The 18,653-nt window shown below is 41.7% G+C and overlaps 2 protein-coding genes across 2 annotated transcripts; both read right to left on the bottom strand.

Moving 5' to 3' along the window:
- Positions 1 to 6,082: 6,082 nt before the first annotated feature.
- LOC109414924 (COP9 signalosome complex subunit 9) lies at positions 6,083 to 7,198 on the bottom strand. Its single transcript, XM_029859692.2, has 3 exons — positions 6,848 to 7,198; positions 6,689 to 6,761; positions 6,083 to 6,172 (listed from the first exon to the last, which is right to left on the bottom strand). Exons 1-3 carry the CDS (start codon positions 6,914 to 6,916, stop codon positions 6,129 to 6,131), a joined length of 186 nt encoding a protein of 61 aa, XP_029715552.1. The 5' UTR covers positions 6,917 to 7,198; the 3' UTR covers positions 6,083 to 6,128.
- Positions 7,199 to 7,847: 649 nt separating this feature from the next.
- On the bottom strand, positions 7,848 to 17,871 carry LOC109428901 (histone PARylation factor 1-like). The gene is made up of 3 exons (XM_019704737.3): positions 16,963 to 17,871; positions 8,065 to 8,560; positions 7,848 to 8,004 (listed from the first exon to the last, which is right to left on the bottom strand). Exons 1-3 carry the CDS (start codon positions 17,745 to 17,747, stop codon positions 7,948 to 7,950), a joined length of 1,338 nt encoding a protein of 445 aa, XP_019560282.3. The 5' UTR covers positions 17,748 to 17,871; the 3' UTR covers positions 7,848 to 7,947.
- Between the last annotated feature and the right edge of the window lie 782 nt (positions 17,872 to 18,653).

Consider the following 18,653-nt stretch of genomic DNA (forward strand, 5'->3'; position numbering starts at 1 on the left):
ATGGGTTCGAATCTCACCAGAATCGCTCAATTTGCCAGTTAAACATAAACAGTGCCTTCGAATTTTGATATATAGTCTACTGCTCACGTAACCAATGAACACTAGGTAGCTGGCGTGGTAGTGAGTTACTAGACGTTTCCAAAAAAAAAATACATCTTTCAAGAAACATAGAAGTTCTATTAGAGCCTCAACATCCCGCAACATATTCGTGTCGCAAGCCCGAAATTTGCAAGGATTTTGAAGGATGGACGTGAAGTGATTGAAAGGTGGAAGCAGCACTTCGATGCGAGGAGAACGTAGGCACGGGAAATCAGGGCAACGGAGGAACGTCTACGCCAGTGCAGCAAAGGACGGAAATGATCCAACCCTCACGCTGAGAGAAGTTAAGGATGCCATTCACCAACTCAAAACCAACAAGAAATTGGTAAGGAAAATATCACAGCTGATGTCATCAAGACGGGGCCACAAAAGTTGGCTACCTGTCGACACCAATTTAGTTAGGATCTGGGAAACCGAACCGCTACCGAATGTGTAGAAGGAAAGGGTAATCTGCCCCAGTCACAAGAAAGGCGACCATTTGGAATGTACGAACTTCAGAGCGATCACCATTTTGAATGCTGCTTAGGAACTGCTATCCCAGATCATCTGCCATCGTCAGTCGCCTGAAACGAATGAGTTCGACGGAAGTTATCAAGTCGGCTTTATTGACGGCCGATCGACAACTTACCAGATCTTCATCGTACGACAAATCCTCCAGAAATGCCGTAAATACTAGGTCCCAACTCATAACCTGTTCATCAGCTGCAAGGCAGCTTACGATCGTATCAACCGCACGGAACCATGGGAAATATGTCAAACTACTGTCAGGCACTCGTAAACGTATGCATTGGGTCGTATGAATAAAATACAGCAAACTTTAAAACTTGTAATATTTCGACACTGATTTTTCATTTGGGCCTAACTGATATTTTCAAGTTCTCTTCATCGATCCTCTCTTTGTGTTATCACAGAATGTATATTGAGTTTTCCAAAGATTCTTTGGTTGAAATGCGAAGAAGACGACTACATGTTGCTATAGAAACAAAAACAAAATAATGAATTTGTTTGTTTTGATCAAGTTACTAGCGAAAGAGAGAGTCGACGAAGAGAAATTGATCAAGTCAGTTAGGCCCTTATGAAAAATCATTGTCGATTTATCTACTCAGAAGTAAAGTCCACAGAGTTTACTACACAGTTTGTATGAAAAAATAAGTTTTCGAACATGTGGTATTATTCCACCGGGGCCGGGGATGTCGTTAGGAAACTTATTTAGAAATACCTTTCAGGATTTCACAAAAGATTCGTTCTATCAACGGTGTTCTTACTATTCCACATTAAATTTCTCTCGGAGGCTCTACTAGATTTCAATTGGCATTTCCCATGATTCCAGCAATGCTTTCTCCTAAAATTTCTCAAAGAGATTTTGTTGGATTTCTTTCATAGCTATCAGATTTCAGAAGGTCTGCTCCAGATGCACGGGGTCCTATAGAGTTTCTCCCATAGTTTCTCTTGAAATGTTTTCCGCAATTCTTTTCGGAGTTCTTTCCGGAGTTTTTTCAAGAGTTTTTCCCGGAATATCTCCTAAAGATTTTCAAACGATTTCTTACAGAATTTCTACAGGAGTTATTCCAGGATTTCTCTGGATTTTTCCCAAGGTTTTTCTACAGGAGCTCATCCCGAAATTTCTTCCAAAGGTTTTAGTGGTATTGCTTCCAGGATCCCTCATGGGATTTCCCCCAGAGTTCCTCTTACAATTTATTCAAAAAATATCGTAAGCTTTCGCTTAGAGTTTATCCTGAGATATTTCTCAAAGGTTATCGTAGGATTTTTCTTGAAGTTTCTCTTGGATTTACTTTGGAGTTTTCCCGGGAATCTATCTTGTAAGATTCCTTCCACTGTTGCTTCCGGGATGTCAATCGGATTTTCCAGAACTTCTCCTGAACTTTCTCCTAAAATTTCTTCTAGGATTCACTCAGAGCTCTTTTTGGGATTTCTACAGGAGCTATTCTAGATTTTTTATGTGTTTTTCCAGGCTTTTCGTAGTAGTTTACCAGACTTTGTGATGTGATTGTCCTGAGAATAATTCCCACTATTCTTCCCAGAATCCCTACGTTTTAGATGTCTCTTTTGGTATCACTCTAATAAAAACTGCGGGAGTTCTTGGTGGTTCTTGTCCGAATTTTGCACAAATATTTCACTGGAACCTTTCAGGGGTATTCCAGAGGAATATCAAAGGGTCTCAGGGATTTGTCATTTGTTTTATAGGGTTTGAAGCCCTTTAAGATGCGTTTCAGCTTCAGGGGGTTTAAGGGACGTTTCAGTGGAAATCAGAGACCTTCATGGCCGTTCCTAAAACATTCCTCAGACCCTCTAAACCATCTTCAATCCTACGCTCCATTGAAATGCCCTCGATCCACCTTGGACTCACTGCAATAACCTCAGAGACCCTATGAAACCACCGACGAACCGACGCGACTGTCAGAACGAATAAACTGCCTATGATCGCATAACTGTCCCATATGAATAGGAAATCCAGCAAATATGGGACTGATGCGGTCATAGGCAGTAAATTTAAAATTGTTATCCGCGACGCCATGATGAAAATAGTCGAACCCTACCGCCTCCTCCAAAACGGTTCGCGTTGATTTGTTAGCTTGACCCTACCAAACCCTCGTGTGTTGGGAAAGGTAAGCTTCTGCGCCGAATTGACAGAAGCGATCGCTCGCTTCACTGGTTGACCGTTAAATTTGGGGGAACAGTTTTAAAACACTACTGGTACGTCGATGATGAAGCCTGAGATGATCTGAAGGGCCCCTGAATTACTTTGAAACCCCATTGAGTCGCCTGGAGCCCCTTAAAACGGCTTTGAGGCCCCCTGAAATTTTCTTGAGCCCCTTTGAGATCGCAGAAAACGCCCCCGAGACCTGACCACTAACCCCACCCTTCAAACTCCTATGAGGCGCCACAGACACTCTGAGACTCCCTGAAAGGTCCTTGAAACATTTAAAACTTGCCAAAATTCTCAAACAATCAAAATCCCATCATTACTACACATCTAAGGTTTGCTACTCAAAACATGTAGTAAATACTACTTGTTATTCATACGACCCAATAATGCGACAAGCCGGGATCAACAGTCGGGGTTAGATTTTCATTAAATCCAGTTAATTTGTGTGTTTACGGACGATATGGATATTATCACCAGAACATTTGGAACACAGTGTACACCCGCTTATCGCAAAACGGCAAAGGTTGGACTAGTGGTGAATGCGTCAAAAACAAAGTGCCTGCTAGTAGACAGAACCGAAGACGACAGGATTCGTCTTGGAAGCAACGTTACAATAGACGGGCATACCATCGAGCTAGTGAAGGGCCATACGGTACTAAAGGGTAGCCTTACTGACGGCTAACAACAATGCTATGGAATTTGTGCCTGTTACGGGCTCCAGAAGAAGTTACGGTCCAAAAAGATTCACTCCCGCACCATGTAAAAACCGGTGCTCCTCTACGGAAACGAGACGTGGACCGTACTCTAGGAGGACCGGCAAGCACTCAGCATTTTCGAGCGAGGCGAGCTAGTGTTATTTTCGGTGTTGTACAGGAGAATCATGTGTGGCAGAGAAGGATGAATTACGAGTCCGCTGCATTTTACGGCAAACCCAGCATCCTGAAGGTATGAAAATTTACAGTTTTTGCGTGACGCAATTTATGGACGTTCCCTAATTAACGATTTCTAACTACACTGAAATAAATTTTAGAGTAATTTTAACTATTCGACCATGTTTAATTTTACTATGCATGAAAATAGTACTACTGAATATGTTTTAGATTAGAACAACTATCTTTTTCTTGAATTTACCATGTCCTTCTGGCTTAACGCATAGTAACCATCACTATCAAACGTAGTTATCTTAATAACACCATTCGTGTTTGCCAGAACTATGTCTGTGATTATTTTTTACCATTTCCATATTTAGTTGAAACGAATTTCATCAAAATAATATTTTCGGCCATCTTTGCGGAATGATAAAATAATTGGATATTTTTCTAGTTGTGTGGAAAAGATTTATATATTTAAGATGAATTGCTAAATATTACCAAAGCTATTACGTATACTTGGTAAGTAAATAAGTTAATCGTGAATCACTTCGTTCAATTTCGCTAACAAAATCTGTAAATTTTATACATTGGGACTCGCAGTGTCTTGTCCGAACGATGTCCCTACAAACCCAAAGACAAATCCTTCGTTCGTAAGTAAGTGAACCAACCCGGATGGCCAAATACCGTTGGACAGTACCCATGGCGTTGAGTGTAAAAACAGGGTGCCGGACTGGAAGTTTCCGCCATCCGTCATTGAGCAGAACGTTCCGTTACAAGCGGTACCGGTCGGCTTTTACCAAGGCGTTTACCTAGCCGAAAGAGGAATTTCCTCGGGAATTTCTGCTTCCATCATCCGTAATCCAAGGATGGCCACAATTCTTGCACCAGTTCAAGCAATGCGTGTTCCATTTGCCACTGATCAATGTTGTTCCGAGCATCAGTGCGTGGAACTACTTCAACAACAACGTCAATTGAACAGTGAATACTAGGATTCCCAGAACATTCTGGACGTGTTTTTACTGAAAATCCAGTTCCTTCCATGACCGAACCAATCATCCATCACTTTTAGAGAAGCAGCAGAAGGAACCACCGATGTCGCATCCGCTCAGGCAGCTCAATTTCCCGGACAACGTAGCCCACTCCCGTTAGGCATCCTCCAGAAACATCCGAGCCGGAAAACTACATACCAAACGACTCTGCGAGCGGGTGATGGTGACCAAGAAAACTTCCCCAGCTCCGCCGCAACATACTCCGGAATGTTATTATTATGGTGTTTATTATATTTGTAACGAGATTTGTACACTGAAAAACAAGAAAACCCAAATTTGAGTATTTTTAAACTCACTTTTGAGTTCTTTTTTGCATCCTCTTTCATTCGCTCGCTTTGCTGTTGTCAAAGAGTGAATAGCAAAACAATCCAACTTTGAGAGTTCGATGCGGGAAGCCAAAATTGAGTAAGTGACATAGAACCGAAAGTTGAGTAAATTTAACTGACGGTTGAGTAAAAAAACGTTGACTTTAGGTACTTTGGCCGAATACGCCTAAATGCAAACTACCTACACTCAGCCAAATAACCTTAAGATTTCCATAAGGCCCAACTTATGAAACGGCCTTTAAATAATTCATAATGATTCGGATGAATTTCATAAGGTCACTCTATGACGTAAAATCGTCTCACAGCTTGGCTTTTATTCATGTTTAGCAACATTGTATTCTCAAGCGTCGGTAGCCGTGTGGATAAAACACGGGCTCGATGATCCCGACGTTCATGGATCGAATCCAGTCTGCATCATTTTAAGATTTTTTTTGTTATTTTCATAAGTCTATCTTATGAAATTTGTCATAGCAAGCACGATCAATTTCATGAGGTATTCTTATGCCACCCATAAGAATTAGTTATAGCAAATTTTCATAAGGTATTTCGATGATTTTCGCTAGTTTTTTTCGCTGAGTGTACCTCAACATCAACTCAAAATTGGCTTCCCGCACGCAACCTCGAAGTTGGGTGGATTGAACTCACTTTTGGGTACTTTTGTTTCTCCGTGTAATAAGTTGTATTTGATTGAAATAAATAATAAATATAATGTTATTTATTTATCTACAGTTTTTTTAACGTAAACAAAAACGGATGACTGCTGAACTACGTGCTTAGTAATTAAAACCATTTTCGATAGTCAATCTTACCATGCCGCTTGTGACACACATGGTAAAATTGACTATGGAATCATTTTTGAAAATACCATAAAATGTAAACAAAAAGTGACATGGTAAATTGTACCCTGCTCATGGTAGTTTCAAAAATAAATTATGGTCTACCAAAATCAAGTAGTAAAAGTGTCTTAATTTCACCCTCGGATTGGTCACCGTTACCATGTCTCTTTTTTCAGTGTATGCCCCCACATCAAAAGTGTGTCATCTACGGTTGTGGTTCAATAAGTTAACATTATGTTTTGAACAGTATTTCTATATTCAGTTACATGACTAGTGTTTTACACCAGGTTTTCCTCATCCTCGTCGAAGAGATCCTCAAAGTCTGTAACGAAAACAATCAATTGTAATAAAATCGTATAATCCTAATTTACATTTTTGTTAATAAAAATACTAGGTAAATGGAATAGTTTTGGATGTAAGAGAAAGGATATCTATATAAATAAAAATGGAATGGTGTTTGTATGTCACGAATAGGCTCGGGAACGGATCAACGGATCAACACCATTCTTTCAGTGTTTCATTCCTACAGGGCTCCGACGTGTTCGTACGAAAAAATAATTGGAAAAATCGATCGGGAAGGCATCGAAAATGAAAAAGTCCTAAATTCCATTTTGCATGTCATTTTTCTACAGAGCTGTATGTCAAAAGACACAGTAGGCTAGTAGGCATGCAGAACGACGTTTGCCGGGACAGCTAGTTCCTTGGCTAGTTCTAAATAAAAAGACACAATTAACCAGCTCCCGGCTGAAAACTGCTTTAATAGAATTTAGGAATAGAACATGTTACGAAAACGAGAATCTAAAAACAAAGCGGACAATTTGAAATAAAAAATACATACCATTGTAAAAATCTGCATGGACATCCTTCTCATTGGCAGCCAAGTCCATCAGCAATCCAGTGGAACCACCAGCCTGGAAGTAAAGTTCATCATTAATTTGTTATTTCTAGTTTATGCGCTAAAACTTCTCCGAATAAAATTCGCCAATAATATTATTACCTCTTCCAAATCCATGAACGGACCCGGCCCTTCCGGGAACATTTCGTCGGCTACGAGGGTGGGCTTCATGGCGCTCACCTGCTGCTGCTGTTTACTCTTGGAGGACTTTCCCGTGCCGGGTTTGCCCTTGTTGTTCTCAATTTTGGCTGATTTTTGTCGGGCTGGAGTTGGCTCTGAATGCAATTTCGCTGCGCTGGTAGTTTTCGATGAATAATGTCACGATTTATAAGAATCAAAGTCCAAAAACACTTCACGCAACACTAGCGAACAGCGGAAGAACACTGCTAGAGATGAAAACCACGCACTTCTGACAGCTCCGACCGACGACGACGAACTCGCTTTGCGTGTTTACTCGTTACAGCTTTGCTTTTTTTTGTTGATGTTTTGTCATCGTGATTTCGAACATCGGAGGATGTAAACAATCCAAAAACAAAAAAGCGAGTGTCAAACTTTTCGAAGAGGAGGAGGGGAAACGCGAAATGCGCGAGAGGGGTGCGTGTGCGAAACGCTCAGGCGTATGACCCATGCAGCTCTCTAAAATGAAAGCTCTCATTTTTGAGTAGCGCCCATGCCGCACAGGGACTGTGTTGGAAACACACATTTTTTTAAATTGCTCGCACGCTCACATTTTTGCAAAATATCAATATTTTTCGGTATTTGAAGGTGGTTTATAAACTCAGTGAGGTTGCCATGTCGAAATTATTGCAAAATACATGCTCATATGAGCGTACGAGCAATTTTAAAAAAATGTGTGTTTCGAACACAGTCATGTGCGGCATGGATGTTTACTAAAAATGTGCAGGCCGAACACATTTTTGAGCGAGGCCGTTTTTGCGTGAGCACTATCGCCACGGTCACCGCACGCGCGCGCTTTTCGAACATCGACGAAAAAGGCGCGAAAATTTTGTGTTGAAGCGTTGCTGAAGCATAAATTTTTATGCTCCGCAAAGAACAGCATAAAATCTTCCGAGGGGCTTTTAGATGTTCAATGAAATTGTGATGCAGAAAAAAACTTTATTATTAGAATTAAGTTATAATAAAAATTATTGTAAAAATGACAATGAATATAAAATGACAATTAGGATGATTATTTTCCGTTTTCACGATTTTGTGAGTAAATCTAAATTAATTCCTCTGCGTCGATCTTCCAGATGAGACTGAAATTGAAAATTTATATTAACTATACAAACCAATTTTATAAAATTAACAATTTGTACCTTAATAATAGCAATATACTGTGGCCGATGTAGCATCGAATAGGCCGTCACAAACAGCGGCTTCATGACGTCGTGCAGATTTTTCGTGCCATGACAGAACAAATCGATGGCCAGCTCCAGGGCCGTTCCGAAATCGCATTCATCCACAGCGATGAACGCTCCCGTAACGATCGGTTGAAGCGGCGACATGGCCGCATCGAACTCGATTTTGTCGGGTGCGTTATCGATCCGATCGAATCGAGACAGGATTTTCTTCAAATTGGCATCGCTTTCCAGCAGTTCGCGATAGCCCAGTTCTTTTTTGCGGTCGAACGGAACCACTATTCCGTTTTTGTGGAATGTTTTGCAAACGACCGCCTTTCCTCGGGTTTTTTGCTTTTCGGTGGCCTTGAGCTTGATGTCGTGGCTTTTGGCCCATTCTTCCAGGGATTTCTTCATCGCCGCAATCGGACCCTTGTTGAAGGGTGTCGTCGTGACTTCGTTCTCCAGGAAATGGCTATGGAAAAATTCAAGGTGAGTTCATTCCATGATCTAATTGAATAAAGTCAGTATCATAATAAGTTCTGTTTCATACAACTTGATTCAGTAATGCAACTGAAATGAGTTGCATATTGCTCATAAAAAGAAGATATGTATGTGGATAGTATGGAGGAGGGTGTTCCTGGTTCGGTGAAGGATGAATTTCCAAATATGTTCTAGGGTAATCTAAAACGTCAACGAGTAAAGGCCTGAAAATCTACAAGCATGGTTCTGTAGAGAACTAATTTCCAAAGTTGTTCTAGGTTATCCAACAGCTTTCGCAAGTAAGCACCTTAAGATTACAAGCATAATCATTGGCTTGTTGTTACCAGTAACTGTGTAACATCCTACAGGTCCATAAAACATTGTTCTGTAAAGAACTAGTTGCCAAAGAGGTCCTCCAAGAACTTCCGCGAGTAAAGGCCTTAGGATCTACAAGCAAAATCAATAAATTGATACATTACTGATGCGATGTAACATCCAACAGGTCCATGGAGCATAGTTCTGTAGAGAGGTTGTTTTCGAAGATGTTGTAGGTCCTCAAAGAACTTCCGCGAGTAAAGGCCTGAAGATCTCCAAGGGTAATCAATGGATTACTGATGTAGTGTACCATTCTACAGGTGTACAGAGAAGTATTTTCAAAGATTTCCTAGGTCATCCTAAAACCTCCGCAGTGAAAGGCCTTCAGACCTAAGCATAATCAATGGTTTAGTGGCGCTTGTAAGCTTGTTATGTTCGGAATTTTTATTTATTTATTTATAACAACTCTTATGACGTAAGACATTGTCTTTTTTAATGCTACAAATTGATTTCAATGAGAATACAAACCATTTGTTATTGTGGATTTATCGGCTATGTACTTGTATTCTACCGTTCGCTTCAGTATGGCCTCCAAAGTAGTCGTTTTATAAAAAAGAGTAACTTAAAAATGAGATTAAACATTTTTATTGAATGCGCTATTCCTCGTTGCTACTAGCTACTCAATGACATTCATTTTTTTTTTTGACAATTAAGTTGATTTTAATATGAAAACGGCTACTTGAGTAACCGGTGGAATACAAGTAGCCAGTGAATCTACAATACTTACTACTATAATATGTTCCTGAAGGTGTGGGCTTCGAGACCGTGAAGTTAGAGGCGTTTCGTAAACCTAGGAGTGTGGGTTCGATTCCCGCTCCAGTCGGTGAAAACTTTTTGTCAAAACGGAAAATTCTCCACTGGACCACTGGGTGTTTCATGCGTTGTCCGTTGTCTCATGTTTGTGATTGTTCAGTCTGTGCAACCTCTGGTTGAAGACGGTTTAGTGTATTTTTAAAGGTTCCATAATTCATCTTGCTTGCTCATCTTCATCATGTTGCTGAATCTATGTAAAAGGTTCTGCTTAAACCCAACTATAGAGCAGGATAACTTGACATTAACTGACAGCGCGTTACAAAGTACAATACTTCGAAGAGAGAAAAAATGCCCGTAGTACCTATGTAGAATTATGATGATGAGGTATACTCAGATTCATAGTACGAGGTTGTCGCATCCGATTTATTTTTATAAAAAGATATTAGGTGTTCTAGAGCTGACAATCTATATATATATATAAAAATGAGTTTGAAGTCCCTTTGAGGCAACAAAACTCACGAACGGCTGAACCGATCGGGATGGCTCTTGCAGGGTTTGATTCGTATTCATGGTGGCAGTGTTTATAAGTAAAAAATAGTTACAAAATTAACTTCGAAGAAGAGCAATTGTAAAATTACTGAAATTGTTATGAGCGGGGAAGAAATTCAAAACCATCACAATAAAACCAATCTAGAGTGCGGTGCCAAAATGACTCCCCAGCAGTTGTCAAACCATCACAATCAAAATGGCAGTACAACGCCTGCCGGGACAGCTAGTCTGCTATTCTGCTATTCTGCTATTATCAACGCATCCCCTGGCTTTCGCCCATCTGCGTTGTCTTTTCACTAGGCAATACGTCTACTAATTGATGTTTATGGGCTTGCCGGACCAAGTCATGTAGCTAAGCCAAACACCCCACCTACAACTGTTGGGTAGGCACCATTGTCCCGCCCACTGGTCTTTTACAGCTAGTTGTAGGTGCATGTGTGCGTGTAAGTATTGGTGTATGTGTGTTAGTGTTGGTGTATTGTAGGCGCCAACTCGTTCTAATCCACCCTGATTGCTATCGCCCTATTGAACCATTACCCTTAAATCTGGTAATCTATGAAATAGAATGAGTTAAGCGCCTGTACATAATAGTCAATTAATCAAACAAGGAATATTAGTATTAAAGTGAAGATACAATGAAGCAACGCCCGGACCTCGAGAGCACAACCCCAAGAACCAAATGACAGGCTGCGCGAACAGTCGATCGACTAGCCATCACCAGTGAATAACCAATCGAGCAAACCATCCAGCACAAACCACCACCAGCTCTTCCGACCTGCGCCCAACAGATCCGAGGCACAGCCCAGCCATAGCTTCACCTTAAAACCAAAATGTAGATTGCAGAGCACAATACTTCCCAAGTAACCACGCAGCTCGGGCCGCAAATCACGCACAACACGTCACACATAAGACAAACACTACCCCGCCCGTACAACCGAAACCGATCTAGGGTAGAGAAGGGTCTCTTTCCACTCCAACCCGGACTCAACTGCATCCACAGGGTAGCGCACCCCACACACACTGCACTCATGCATCCATCACGACCCGAGCCGCACGGTCACCTGGGTTGCTTCTATCTGCATGACCTCACCCAACCCGTAACGCAGAGTTTAAATCCCTCTCTTGCATTACAAAGCAGTCCCTCTTCCCAAAGTTTGTGCGTGGTATAAATGAGATTATAAAGCTGAAGAAATCGTCACCAACACAACCGCCAACAATGACCACTCAATGGTGTCGGCAGAATCAATGACGACCCCCTCAGTCCCAAACCCAATTATCCTACACTACCCAAGTAACCACAATGCTGAAGCCGTTCGCACTGCACGTACGAAGTACATACAGACCTACCCGCACCGCCTAAACAAACCACCTAGGCCGAACACAAGCGAAAAGCGGCGCCACCACTGTTGAACCACGACTATACCAGTAGGTATAATCGCAATTCAGCAATCGTAGATCCATTCCCCGCTCCTACTCAGCCCTGACGATCCATAGCAATGCTTGTCAATATATGCACCCCACACACGCAACCCCTACAACCCAACAGTATGGTCACTTGAGTATCCCTGGGATTTTGATTACATGATGGTCAGGGATCACAGCCATCAAAACGTTCCACACTTTGCCAGGGCTTGCGACCTGTAACCATGATGATTTCCGCTATGGGAAACCATGATGGCTAGCGGTGTTAACGCCTGCCGGGACAGCTAGTCTTAAATAAATTTAAACATAATCTGTATTCAAAGTATTCCATGGACGAACATCCGAGCAACGTCTCGTGTAAATGAGAAACTCTAGAACATTTAGGAAGACAGTGAACGCAGTGTGTATGCTATCTTCCGAGGTTGGGTCCGCTTTTCCATAGAACATTCCTTGGTTGATGTGTGGTCGGTGAGCGAGCGTTTCGATTTTTTCCTGACGGTTTCTTCATGGGCGGAGAATTCCTACCATGGTCGCGTGAGTAGTTCAGTGAAATATCCTTGCTTCGTTGGCGTTTGGAATTTTTCTACTCCTCGGTTGTGTCAATTGTTTGATCACCTTCTGTTTCCTTGACTGTTGATTCTGGTAATTGATTTGGCTTCTTCTCTCTCTCTCTCTTCTTGGCGTAACGTCCTCATTGGGACAAAGCCTGCATCTCAGCTTAGTGTTCTATGAGCACTTCCACAGTTATTAACTGAGAGCTTCCTCTGACAATGACCATTTTGCATGCTTATATCGTGTGGCAGGCACGAAGATACTTTATGCCCAAGGAAGTCAAGGAAATTTCCTTTACGAAAAGATCCTGGACCGACCGGGAATCGAACCCGTCACCCTCAGCATGGTCGTGCTGAATACCCGTGCGTTTACCGCCTCGGCTATATGGGCCCTAGATTTGGCTTCTTGAGATCTGTAAATTCCCTGATCAGATTTTGCAATAGAGTTTTCAATTTGACGATCTTCTGATCCTTTTCCTCTATTTTTTCTGGAGATCGTTGACGGTCGAGCTCATTGTTGTTCCTTCTTCTTTACGGTATTCGTGGATCTTCCTAGCCTCCGCGTACGTTATATCCCGATCAACCTTAATCTTAACCATCTTTGTCTCGCTGATTTTGACTGGACAATCCCTGGACCTGGAGCTGTGAGACCCACTGCATTTGACGCAGAGGAGATCAGCTGGCCCTGCTCAGTGATTCATCAACCTGCTCCGAAGAGCAATCCGCACATAATGCAGCCTCCGTACAGTATTTTCATGTGTCTGCTGAACCTTTGGCACTTGGAGCATTGTACCTAAAGGCGTTGGGTAGTAGAAGCGAGTGGCTACTTTCTCATAATCGAAGTAGATATGCTCGGGGACGGTGACGTTCCTGGAACGTCAGGACCATAGTATTTCAGGGAAAAAACTTCTTATTTTTCGGATCTCTTGTGGTAAAGCGTCGTACATCTATAGCCCGTTGCGAACCTAAACGTGATGTGGAGCACATTGTCAGAGAGGTGCTTACCAAAATGGCAAGTCACCGTGCATTGAGTATTTCATAGAACTCAATTGTGATATCCGTTTCATTATCTAGCTTAGCTTTGTTTCAATAGCTTCTCTATTTGGCGCTTTTGTCGAACCTCTAGGACATAACGAGCACCTCTTGCTTCAGGGCGAACATCTTCGACAGCGCTGACACGCCCACAGCATCCTATGGCCATTCGAATAATCAACGGGCGATGTGCTGTTCGTGGTAGGCTACATTACGAGAATCGAAGGTTCGCCGTTGATTGGATCCATCCACTCTGGTTGTCTCCGATTGGCAAAACCGGAGAGGCAAAACTACCATCAACCGTATTAGAAATCACCTTCCCGTTGCTCCATGCTTTTTTTTTTAGGGTTCGGCAGGGAAGGGATCACCTCCGTACGTCTGAGATGACCCCGAAGCCATTTCTAGGCCACTCACTTCACCTGAATGGCACTCAGCGAGAGAAGAAAAGCGGGTATGTCACGTTCAATGCTTCCAGTGAGCTATTCGTTCTTTTAAGGAAGCACGACACTGGACAACGGACTGGCATGCAACGCCCAGTGGCACAGCCGAAAACTTTTCCTGATAGCTGCGGCGGGAATCGAACCCGCGCTCCTCAGTACGATGCAACTAAATGCTTGGTGACACTAGCTGCACGACCACGAAGCCGCAATTAAGACTTGCGTATTCGGAGTCACGTCTCCTATCAACAATTTTGCACTTATTGGTCGGCGTTCAGTCAGAGTGGACCATGTGATTTTTTGGGCAGGTGCGAAGAACTCCATAACTCTGAACTTTTTGACGTTATTTTGATGCAGATGCTTCATTTCATAAAAGAATAATAGTTTTTAAAAAATAATGCGCTTGATTTGATATTCTAAGCCTATGCAGACATTTGCCCAAAACCATTGATAAACAGATGGTCCAGTCTGACTTAATGCCGACCAATTACAAGTGTTAAAGTTATCCAGCAGTTAAATAAACTTCTTCACTCAATTCGAGTCCACTGTAGTAATCTTTTCACTATGTCACACACTGCGATGATATTAGAAACCCGCTTCACAATTTAGTCGGCACTCGAAAAAGAAAAAAATAGTTCAACTCGATGCCTCCGAAAACAATACTGTTGGTTCTGCACAGCTTCACAGAACGAGTCGATTGCTGTATGGATCTATGGATGTTGCACCGTATCAGTAATCTAACAACAATCCATTAACTACGCATGAAGATCATGCAATCGCATGTAAAGGCCTCAATTATTCACGGAAGTTCTTGGATGACCTAGAATATGTTTGAAAATTGATTCTTTACAGAGCAATGCTCCATGGACCTGTAGGATGTTGCATTTGTTGCACCGTATCAGTAATGTATCAACATCCTATTGATTGTGCTCGTAGATCTTTTTTTTTTTTTTGCTAGGTTTCTAGCTGCACTCTGAATAGAGTTGAAACCTCTACACTAGACCCGAAGATAGGAAAGAGTACGTAATCTTTCAGAAGCAGTTTGCCAGCCGTACGCGGAAAATGATATCCATTAAGACACTGTTGCAACTGACTCAGAAAGTTACGGTAGAAGATTTGAAAGTTATCAATTGGTCAGTCAGTCAGGATTTGCCTAAGTAGTGTTATGGTCACACGGTGTGTATTTGTCTTCTTATTTGATTTTGTGGTATGGTTCAATATGTTTTTCTCCTCGTTAAGTCAGTTGTCGTATGTTTGTTTTTTTTTCATCGAATCAATCGAACTCCGTATGTTAAAATATAGTCGATCCTGAGTAAAATTGTTTTCTTGATTTGGCTAATCGTTTTCTACTTGTGTTCATCTCTTGTGTCCTCAAATTGTCATCGGTCCAAAATCCACAGAAACATGTAACTGAACTTCTGAACATCTAAGAGATAATCAAAAATACGCCAAGTTGGTCAGTTGATTGCAATAAAATTTTAAAATAATAAAGATTTCATGTCAACTTTCATCCCGCTACAAATACTATTAAAAATATTCAAATTCGTTCAATTGTCCTATCGGTCCTACCTAGATGAACCATGTCATTTTCTCAAGCGTAGCCTAGAAATGTCAACCTAATCATACACAAGTAACGTTGTTCAGTTAATATAAAGCAGTCAGTTTTTGTCCAAAATGTCACGTCGAACGCATTGACGTCAACAATGCGTTTAAGTGTTCGCACGTTAGCTTTGAATCTATCAGCACAATTAAGTGCTGCAAATCTCCTTCCCACTATTGATTCTTCGGTCGATTTTTATTGCTTTATTTAAAGAAAATATGACCAACTGACATTGTAAAAATTCGAATAAGCGACTATGACATTAATAAATTACTATGTAATAAAAATCAACCGAGAAACGTGGGAAATAGAGCCCAAACAACATTTTGAAGTCAGATGGCTGTAAAAGGTTCCAAAATCTGTCACAAATCCTATAATACTTTTATTAGGATTTGTAACGATCATCAAAACCTTCCCAAATCCAACCGACTTGGAACTATTGCTTGGGAATAGACTCTACTGAGCCCCGGCGGTTCCTCCTGTTTATCGAGCATGTCTGATGCATATGATCAGCCATACTCCATCTGCAGCAGCCGGTTCGTGATGAACCGTTGGAGGCGCATTAAAGTGTTAAAAAGGTGATATGTTTCACTAAAGAACACTACATTACAATAATCAAAATGAAACTCCTTCACTTTAATACCGTCAACCCCTGCGAACTTGGCCAGGGAGTCACGTCTCCTACCAACAATTTTGCACTTAATTACAAGTGTTAAGCAGTTATCTAGCAGTTAAATAAACTTTTTTACTTAATTCGAGTCCACTGTATAGTAATCTTTTCATTATGTCACACACTGCGAGGATATTAGAAACACGCTTCACAATTTAGTCGGCATCCGAAAATTAATCCATTGACTACGCATGTAGATCTTGAGGCTTTTATTCACGGTAGTTCTGGGATGACCTAGAACATCTTTGAAAATTGGTTCCTTACAGAACAATGTTCCATGGACCTGTAGGATGTTGTATTGTTGCACCGTATCAGTAATGTACCAACACCCTAATGATGGTGCTTGTAGATCTTGAGGTCTATAATCGCGAGAGTTCATAGAGGACCTCATATATTTTGAAATTGGTAGAATGCTGCGCATCAGTAGAAGGATAACATAAAAAAAACATTGATTACGTATGTAGATCTGCTGAAACTTTCCTTGACTACCTCTGAGTCTTATGACCTACCCAAAAAAGTCTAATATGTGCTTATATCCTCTTGAACACTTCGTGCCAGTCTCCTTGATTCATCGCTTCGTCCATATAACCCGTTCTTAACACCCCTAAATATCCGCTGAAACCCTCCTTGAAACCAGTACGCATTTCCCTTCCCCATACGCTTCAACCAGCCCTAGCGCACCCTTCCCTCCCTAGAAACCACCCTTACTACAATACCTCCTCCCTTTCCGCGTGAACTTCCTCGGATATCTTAAGGCGTGAACATTTTGAGATTTTGTTCAGTTTTGTACGGTTTCTTGAGTCAACAGGTTTTTTTTACATGGTCCGTATCTCCCGTGTAAAAAGACCTTAGTGTAACAAATAAATTTCGAAATCTTTCTCAAAAAACCACAAAACCTTATCATGTTAGACAAAAACGTGATAACAAATCCCATACCTACTTAAATTAGAGGCCCAAACGAAAGTAAACCACAACAAAGTCACACCTCTCGATAATCATACTTACATAACGGCATCAAATACATTCTCGCCAACTATTTTGAACTCGCAACCCTTGTTGACGTCGTTCATGGCCACCAGACCGCTGGTATCGTCCGGCTGATCCCTCCAATATCCATAATGCACTCCGGAATCCTTCTTCACCAGCACCGTCTGGAACTCCGGAGGATCGAAGTAGAATCGCCAGTGACGCAGATAATCTCCCGGCTCGTGCATTTTGGCATCCTTGAACTTCTTGGCCAGAACATCGAACGGACCGACAAGCCGGAGACCAAGCTTCTCAAACACCTCCCAAGGTTTTTCCTCACTCCGAGATCGACAGAAGTTCCACATCGATTCGAAACAGTCCGGCATATCGACCAGGAATTTGTGTTTGATAAACATCCGCCAGTCGCCGCACAGTTCCTTGTATTCCTCCTTCTTGGAGAACTCGATCTGTGGATCGTAGATGTCACTCATCGCGCCGACATCCATCGGAACCTCCGGCAGTGTGTACCGCTGCCGGGTCATACCGTAGTACTCGTTACCCTTATCGCTCTCCTCGGCGTTATCATTGTCCTTCTCGGGAGTTGGTGGACGTTTGCACTTTTTCACGTCTTCCAGCACTTCGGAGTGATCTAGTGGATCGTCGGAACCGCGCTTCGCTGACGACGATGGAGAAGTTTGTGTTTCTGCTTTGCCAGGGCTGCGCCCCTCGCTGGCCACCGTTTTCGACGGATGACGATATTTCTCCTTGTGGGCTGGGTTTTTCTGGTAGCAGTCTGCACCATACTTACAATCTGCTTTGTCCATTTTTATACAAAATCACTGTTTTTGAGTTTAAGGAAACCGAATTCAATTAATCATGAAAGCACACGGACACAGCATCTGACGCGATGCGAGCGATGTAAACGAATGGAAGAGCAAAACAGAAATCGCACAAAATGCGCGGACGACGAGCGCACTCGTCAAAAGAACTACAAGAATTTTGGTTGTCCGTCATTTCCTAGAAAACCATTTCCCGAAAAGCTATAGGCAATTTAACGCAAAGCAGGTGCCGCTTTCCTAAAACAGATAAAAAAATGCATCCCAAGAATAAAATATTGCTATTTTCTATAGCCTAATCGAAAGAGCTCATTTTTCTGAGTATAACGTGATTTTATTGGATTCCAACATCTTTGTTTTGATGGTTAAATCAACAAAACAGTACGACTGCAGCGATCGACACGCTCGGTCGTGTTCGCGGCGTGCTCACCAGAAAGTAAACTCTAACTGAGTATAAACCAAAAATTAACTGGCAATATAGCGCTTGTTCGCTGCGCCATTCTTCGCTCTTTGTTAATACAAAGAGCACCCAGAAGCAAGAAGAAGATGAAGAAGAAATCAACAAAACAGTTTCAATTTTCGTGGATAGAATGACAGTTCAATCGTTAAAGTGACAGTTCGACCCGAACAAAAAAATTTCCTCATACAAACTTTAAATGCATTTTAAAAATAGTTTCCGGACTCCAAAAATTATGAAATTTTGGATTTGGACTAACTTTTGGGCGGGGAATTCGATTACAGTCGGAACCCGCTCGTTGAGCCACAACCTCCACCCAACCAACGAATTCGATTCGCTAGTTGGGTGAAGTGACAGCAGCACAAGGGGCGTGCTCATTGTTTTTTTTTTAATCATGTTTAGGTTGAAATCAAAAAGGAAAATTTTTCAATTTGTTT

This window comes from Aedes albopictus, chromosome 3 (assembly GCF_035046485.1).
Source record: "Aedes albopictus strain Foshan chromosome 3, AalbF5, whole genome shotgun sequence".
In the NCBI taxonomy this organism is placed as follows: domain Eukaryota; kingdom Metazoa; phylum Arthropoda; class Insecta; order Diptera; family Culicidae; genus Aedes; species Aedes albopictus.

Bases quoted from the DNA above. Each gene is read 5' to 3' on its own strand.
- LOC109414924 (XM_029859692.2), bottom strand. From the start codon at position 6,916: ATGAAGCCCACCCTCGTAGCCGACGAAATGTTCCCGGAAGGGCCGGGT. The intron at 6,762-6,847 runs GTAATAATATTA...CTTTACTTCCAG, and splicing joins CGTTCATGGATTTGGAAGAG to GCTGGTGGTTCCACTGGATT. The intron at 6,173-6,688 runs GTATGTATTTTT...TTTTCGTTACAG, and splicing joins CCATGCAGATTTTTACAATG to ACTTTGAGGATCTCTTCGAC.
- LOC109428901 (XM_019704737.3), bottom strand. From the start codon at position 17,747: ATGGACAAAGCAGATTGTAAGTATGGTGCAGACTGCTACCAGAAAAAC. The intron at 8,561-16,962 runs GTAAGTATGATT...ATTTTTCCATAG, and splicing joins AATGTATTTGATGCCGTTAT to CCATTTCCTGGAGAACGAAG. The intron at 8,005-8,064 runs GTACAAATTGTT...TTTCAATTTCAG, and splicing joins AGTATATTGCTATTATTAAG to TCTCATCTGGAAGATCGACG.